Source organism: Oratosquilla oratoria, chromosome 20, assembly GCF_046742065.1.
Source record: "Oratosquilla oratoria isolate Oo_2021 chromosome 20, ASM4674206v1, whole genome shotgun sequence".
Classification (NCBI taxonomy): Eukaryota; Metazoa; Arthropoda; class Malacostraca; order Stomatopoda; family Squillidae; genus Oratosquilla; species Oratosquilla oratoria.
The window spans coordinates 50971477-50978976 of record NC_134796.1 but is presented as its reverse complement, the minus strand read 5'-3'; the positions used below and the strand labels follow the sequence as shown (position 1 = coordinate 50978976).

General features: G+C 41.5%; 2 protein-coding genes across 3 annotated transcripts in view; one reads left to right on the top strand and one right to left on the bottom strand.

Annotated features, from left to right (window-relative positions):
- Positions 1 to 7500, bottom strand: part of LOC143036571 (uncharacterized) — a 623967-nt gene that overhangs the window by 526917 nt on the left and 89550 nt on the right. The gene's annotated exons all lie outside the window — the stretch shown is intronic.
- Positions 5750 to 7500, top strand: part of LOC143036572 (uncharacterized) — a 34198-nt gene continuing 32447 nt past the window's right edge. Inside the window, exon 1 of the mRNA XM_076204100.1 lies at positions 5750 to 5954. Coding sequence (XP_076060215.1) covers positions 5913 to 5954 — 42 coding nt within the window. The 5' untranslated portion in view covers positions 5750 to 5912. The remainder of the gene's footprint in view (positions 5955 to 7500) is intronic.

Here is a 7500-nt window from a genome sequence, read left to right as displayed (position 1 = left end):
TTTGTTTTGATCATACCTTCTGTTTTGCCTTTACCATTTGGAAAGCACATACACGCGTGCGCACGCACGCACACACACACACACACACACACACACACACACACACACACACGCACACACATCTTCATTCACTTCTTTGGGTAATGTGAAGCATTATTCATTATATTCTGGCTGATATCAGGTTATTTCATTTCGATGATGACGATGACGTTGATGAAGACGATGACGGTGACGGCAATGACGATGACAACGACGACGCCGATGATGATGATGACGATGACGACGACGACAACGACGTCGATGATGATGACGAAGACAACGACGAAGACGACAACGACAAAGACGACGCCGATGATGTTGACGGCGACAACGACGACAAAGAAAGACGACAGTAATTTATTCGAGCTGGTACCAGGCAACTTTATTCGCCCAAGGATGTATCTTTTATCAACTTAAGTACGAGTATTATATACATCAAATCAAATAAGCACAAAAATATTAATTTTGTTTCGCACGAGCTAATTGACCGATTTGTGAAAAACTACATCTATGCCGACGTATCTGGAGATATTCGGTATATTTCCCATCCCGCAAGTCGTAGGCCCGAGTTCGAGTCCAGTGGCTACTGGCGTCTTCTACTAGCACGTAGGGCAAAGGTGACGACTTTAATCGCAGTTAAGCGCCTCCGGGTGTAAGCAAGACCCATCTCGACTTATTCATATTATATATATATATATATATATATATATATATATATATATATATATATATGCACATAGTTAAAGCGACAGCATTGCCGTAATTATCTATTTTTCCTCGTGTTTTCTATCTTTCTGATTAAAAATCTGCCATTAGCTGGTAAAATTTTAATCAGAAAGATAGAGAACACGAGAAGAAAACTAAATAATTACGGCAATGCTGTCATTTTTAACTATGTGCATTACAGAGAACCTGCTCCCTTCTTTTTTGATAATATATATATATATATATATATATATATATATATATGTATTATATATATATATATATATATATATGAGGAGAGAACCCCTCTAATCTAAAAATTTCAAAACTGTCTCCATTAACCCTTTGAGTACCCTGCCCACCGCTGGGCGATTTTATTCAGTAGAAGTAAACCCCCTGAAGGACTCTGAAGGGTTAGGAATCTGGCTTAGAAAAACGCCCTCTTGTTCCTTCGTTGGATGAGCGCGGACCCTTCGCCCTGAAGGTCACCCCTTTAGGGCAGACCACTCAAGGGCACTGCGTCCGCAGGCTTCGCCCAACGCCCACCACTTCGCGCCCCTCGACGACGACGAAATGGGATCTTGTGACGTCACTCTTCGTGGCGGAGGTGGTGGTGGAGGCGGAGGTGGTGGTGGAGGTGAAGCCGGAGGTGGTGGTGGAGGTGGAGGCGCAGGTGGTGGTGGAGGTGGAGGCGTAGGTGGTGGTGGTGGTGGAGGCGGCGAGGGTGGCTGTAAGCCTGGAACAGCGCCACTGAAGGCGTGGGCGGAGGAGGCGGTGGTGGCCGAAGAGGAGGTGGCTGTGGTTCCAGACCTCTTACTTATGAAATTCTGTTTCATAAGTTTCAAGAGTTCACTTTAATATTGAATCAAATCTGGTTTTCAGTAATTCCTATTATAGTCTGATCCCTCCTCCCAAACTTGCCAAACACCCCCCAACACCTAACCCCCCTCACCCCCACAACTCGCCAAACACTCCCCCTCACCCCCCAACCGAAGACCTCAAACGCTTCCTCTTAGGTAACCAGGAACCTCAAGCTTAGGATCACTGGTATCTGGGAGCTCACGGATGATCTTGTTATCGATCTCGTAAGTTGCGTAGCTCGGCCTTAAGGTGTGAGGTAATCCTCCAGTGTCAACAGTCTCCAAGCGCCAGGTCAGCTTGGCACCCGCAGACGCTCCTGAGGATCGGACAATTTTTTTTTGTTTTTACTTCGTAATCAATAGTTAACGCTTCCTGAGGGACAATATCACATCAATGAAATATAGCGAGTCTTGATGATGTTATAGAAGTTTAAGGAGTATAGCAAAACAGGATGGTACAAGTTAAAATAGTGATCATCATTATTTTATTTATTTACTTATTTATCTATCTATTCATTTTACTTTGTTTTTTCTTGAGTGGAGACTAGTTTTTAGTAAAAAAAAAAAAAAAAGGAATATTGGTGACTGAGGTTCGGAGGAATGTCAATAAAGTCCTGAAAGAACGACTCCATAAAACTTATAACTGTACATTCAGTACCCTACAGGGCGAACATATAGAAAGAACGAACAAGGAAAAACAAACAAAATGGAGAAGGTAGTTGATGGAATCAGCTTGAGAGGAAAACAAAATATGAGGTGGATGGATAGTGTGAAGGGGGCTTTGAACACAAGCAGAATATCTGTCGAGCAGAGAGGGAAGATTGCAAAACATGACTGAATGGAGAGAGTGTGTGAATGGCTGAAACTATGACGCAACCTGAAGGGATGTTCTCCGCATCTGTTGCCCCTGACCCAAGCGGTGTGACGGGAGGCAGGGTTGGCCCTTCATACAAGAGGCACTGAGAAGTGAGATGTGTTCAATTGGTTCTAATGTGTGTGAAGTATGTACCATACTTCGCCCTCCCTCTTACATCAAGATCATTGTTGCTATTATCAATTATTATTATTATGAATTATTATTATTATTACGAATTATTATATTATTATTTTATTATTATTATCAATTATTTATTATCTATTATTATCATTATTATTATTATTGTTATCATTACCCCTCTTCCTTCTCTTATTCTGAGTGTTGTGTACTCCAGCTATCAACGATGGACACCAACTTATGGTAGTCCTGAAAGACAAACACTCCTTTCCTTGGTCGTCTTTTAGTTCCATCAACACTAATCTCTACCTGGAGGTGCAGTCCCGAGGGGATGACACTCGTGCCCCGGAACAAGTCCAGGATATCTAACCATCGCATGACCTCCTCACACATTTTTTCTGTTATGAAAATATATATATTTCTTTCTGTTTGTAACTTAACAAAAAATGCATTGGGCTGACTGATAGAATTATAGTTTGAATGTATGTAACGGCTGATACTTGTTCTTGGAATTATTTCATTATTCTTAATAAAAAAAAAAATCTTGGGCACATGACTTCACGTCCACCTTGTATCCTCCTCACGCCTCCATAAGAGTGGGGGGAGGGGTCGCGCTCCCTAGTTTAGGAACCAGTGCTCTATGAGGACAGTAGGCTACGAAGGAAGGCGACTATTCTCAAAATATGAAAGAATGTTACGTGACTCTGGACCGTAGGGGTGTCACTACATTCTGGTTATGTGTTGACTGCATCTGTGACAACGTGACAGTATATATATATAAAAAAAAAAAAAAAATCCCATTGACACTTGGACTACAATGGGACCCACGCGGGTTCCCACCTGCTTGCGGGACCCGTGACCTTTTGGCGTCCCCAAGACCTGTTCGAAATTCGGAGTAAGGTCGTGAAGCATTTTTTTTTTTTGGGGGGGGGGAGAGGGAGTAGTGTTTTCTTGAATACAGTCACGAGCAAACTATTTGGCCCACACATATTTTTTCGTGATACAAAATTCATATAATTTGCCTGAAAACTTTATATCTTACCTTCCTGTAAGCTAAATACTACATGGGAAAATATATCTCGTACTCAAAAAAAAAAAAAAGTGAGCACTGTATTGTGGATCTAAACTTTTGCTCGTGACTGTACATATCTGACGCAGGCGAAGCCGCTGGAACAGTCAAGGTGTTCTTCTTATGAGAGGGCTTTCGCCGCCTGAACAAAATTGTCTGGCGACAACAAGAACAATGTTGTCAGAAAGGCTTTAACTCCTTCCATACTGTGTGGTACTTTTCCTCTTGTCTTGACTGCCGCCAGGCTATTTAATTCAGTTTTATGACATCCCCTTGATAATGGAGGGTCTAACCCATAGAACTGGTTTACCATGAGACTGGAATAGACTCAGTAACCATGTAGTGAACGCTGAAACTATCGGTTGTTCTAAAAGGTTACAGGATTTTATGGATGTGGACGACAGGTTGTTTAAAGAGGTTAGATAACATTATGGATGCGGGTGATAGGTGGTAATGGACATGGAACTGCCTAGTGTAGGCCTTATGGTCTCTTGCAGTCTCCTTCTTTCTTATGTTATGTTTAATGGTTAGGTTTATTATACATTTTTATAGTTGTCATTAAATGATCTTATCAAGAACTTAGAAACATTCACCCACTGTTTAACTCTTAAACTTCAGGGAATTTATATATTGTCCAGCTGCCGCCAGACGATTTTATTCACCTTAGATAACCCATAACATCCAGTCCCTTTGTTAAACCCTTTCTCTATTGAGGGGTGGTGTTCCCTTATCTCGTATCTATTTATCTTTCAATTTTTTCTCCCTGATAAGGGAGGTACTCATCCACTCTCGCCCATTCCACTGAGGTAGCCAAGTCAAAGGCTCACCCATTCCACCAATTCCACTCCCATCCACCATCCTCTCATCTGAGCTCCTCGTGGATGAATGGTCATCCCTGTCTCCTGCCCACTGCCAGGGTCGGGTGCAATGCAGCAAGGCACAACACATCCCTTATTTTAATCAAATATATGTAACATTACGCAAAAGGGTTAAATAAGGTAGTTATGACATCATCCTTTCTCTTTGGGGGGTGCAGGGTGGGGGGGGGGCTTATATCAATAAAATCACCTGACGGCAGCTGAAAGTCTTCTGGGATCACATGACGTCACGCTCTCCCGATACTGAACGACCCTCTTCATTATCCATTGCAGAAACTACCGATGAAGGAGAAGGAGCGTGACACACTGACTGACTGACAGGCTGACGTGGGGGGCGCCAATAGACAGGTGTCAGAGCTCACAAGAGCGTCTCACAACGAAACCAACTGCGACAGCTTCTCATTGGGCTTCATCCTGTTCCAGCAGCTTCCGGAAACCAGCTGACAGGACCGCTTGGGACGAGCTAGGCAGACGCGCAGCTGTTTGGTACTCCCCTGCATCCTGTGAGATTCCCTTCAACCCGTGAGAACTCCTGTTCTTCGTGAGAAGTCCTGCATCCTCCGTGAGAGCTTCTGTAATTCGTGAGAGGTCCTTCATCCTCTGTGAGAACTTTTGTATCTCGTGAGAAACCATTTCCCGTGAGAAGTCCTTTCCTGTGAGAAGTCTATTTCGTGAGAGAAAAAAAATCCAGTGAAAAAAAAAATCCTGTTAGGGGTCTTTGTCCCGTGAGAAACTCTGCACTAGTCGAAGACCTTTGTCCTATAAGGATCCTTGTATTTTGTGATCAGTCCTACAAAGTGTGAAAACTATTAATCCTTGTGAAAAATTTTAATCCTTGTAAAAACTGTGCTAATCGTCTCCCACAACTTAAGAATCTTTCATCGTGTGAATCCCGAGAGAACTCCTTTTCATCTTCCGAAGTACTCCCAGCTTCTGACGAAGACTCCTGTATCCTTTGAAGTCCCTTGAATTCTTCGAGGACCCTTTGGTCTTTTGGAGACTTCCATCATCGGTCAGAATCCCTTCCAAGTATACTTATACCCCCTGAGGAGGATCATCGTTTCTTTGGGACACTGTGATCCTAGAAGGATTCTCCTTTCGAAAGGAACCTGAGAGGAACCATCCCGGAACACAGAATCATCCATCCTTTCTTCTATCCGCTCCTGAAGCAGGACAAGAACAAAAGCGAACTGGTTTCCGGTCAATTTGAAAAGTGACCATCCCGACAGGCACGTGCCATGCGAACAGTGCCAGTCTCCTTACCAGGTCAAAGAACGCATCAACCCGGCGAGCTGCTGAGTTGCTGAGGTCAGCCTCCAGTCTCCCGACATCTCTTTCTCCATCGGTCCTCCAGCAAGACACACACCATGCATGGCACTACGAAGCATTTCCTGAAAGCAGGAGTCCAGGTACGTGAACTATACAAGTCTTGTTTTCAAATTATCATTTCGTTGGTTTCATAAACACAGCCATTCCTCTACTTACGATCATTCGACTTAGGATTTTTCGAAGTTACGATGGATTTTAGCAGGTAAAAATAGTCATAAAATACTGTTGTGTGTAATTATTTAGTTAAATATGATTAGGCTCATTTATGATGATTGTTGTGTTGCGTGTTGTATTCGTGACGTGGCTAGCACCATCTATGCAGCCGCCACCCCGCTCGGTCTATATGCCAGCTTCCATTTTCGACTTACAATGTTTTTGACTTATTATTTTCGACTTAAGATATTTCGTCTTACGATATCTTCGTTTCAATATATTTTCGACTTAAAATGGGTTTCTCGTAACCTAATCCCATCGTAAGTCGGGGATCTTTGTACACAAATATTTAGTGAACTGAGAAAAGATATGCTCATTCACATTTTTTCTAGACCTGCTAAATCACACTCAAATACACAACTATATACATGCATGAAAACACACATGCACGTAAATCCATACAAGTAGACAACCACATATGTACAAAAAAAGAAACGATATTACATACACAAAGAAACATTCATGTACGAGTATGTATTGAGCACCTTTAGAGCCGAGGGTCGTTTATCTTTTAAAACTAATTTTGACAGGCGATTTCATTCACAATACCAAAGGAAATAATCGTGGAAATGATCAAATGACATATTAACACTGTTCACAAACTGTTCCTAAATAGTTTTCTATATACACTAGTTCCCATATAAAGTGATTATTTCGTAAAAAAAAAAATGTACCAATGCAAATACATGTTGGTATGTCCGTGATCATTCTTTTTACGTACCTAGGGGTCACCAAACTTTCTAAATAAGCCCCCCTCCTCGAAAAAATGTAATATACTTTTGCAATTAGTATACTTGCGTTACATTATATTCATACTTGTGTGCACTACGGTAAATTTCGTCCTTAATGCAGTGACAGGAAAGTGAGAGCATGATTGTTACATGCTCACTGCGTTTCACATCCTTAAAATAAACAAGTAATTAAATTAATAAATAAATAAATATATAAATAATAATAGAAATATAATAATAATAATAATAATAATAATAATAATAATAATAATAATAACAACAATAATAATAATAATAACAACAATAAATATGCAAATAAAGTTGCAGTCATGGCCTAGGATGCATACCTGGGATGATAAAAAAAAAAACTCACTGGTCAACGTTCCTTACGTTCTTGGTGGGTTCTCAATCGGCCAGTGAGGTCCACCTCAGACCGTGACGTCCACCTCTTTGGAGTATTTCTCCTCGCGCCACAAAAATGTCCATGGCTGCCGCCGTCCTTCACCACCAACCACAACAACGCGCCGACAAGAAGTATTCAAAATGAGGCCTTGAAACCAAATTTCAAAAGAGGGCACTTGTGTCCTGAGAATAATTATTTTATTTTTGTTGTTGTTGTTGTTGTTACTGCTGCTGTCATTGTTATTTCTGATGTTGCAGTTATTTCTGTTGTTGTTATTAT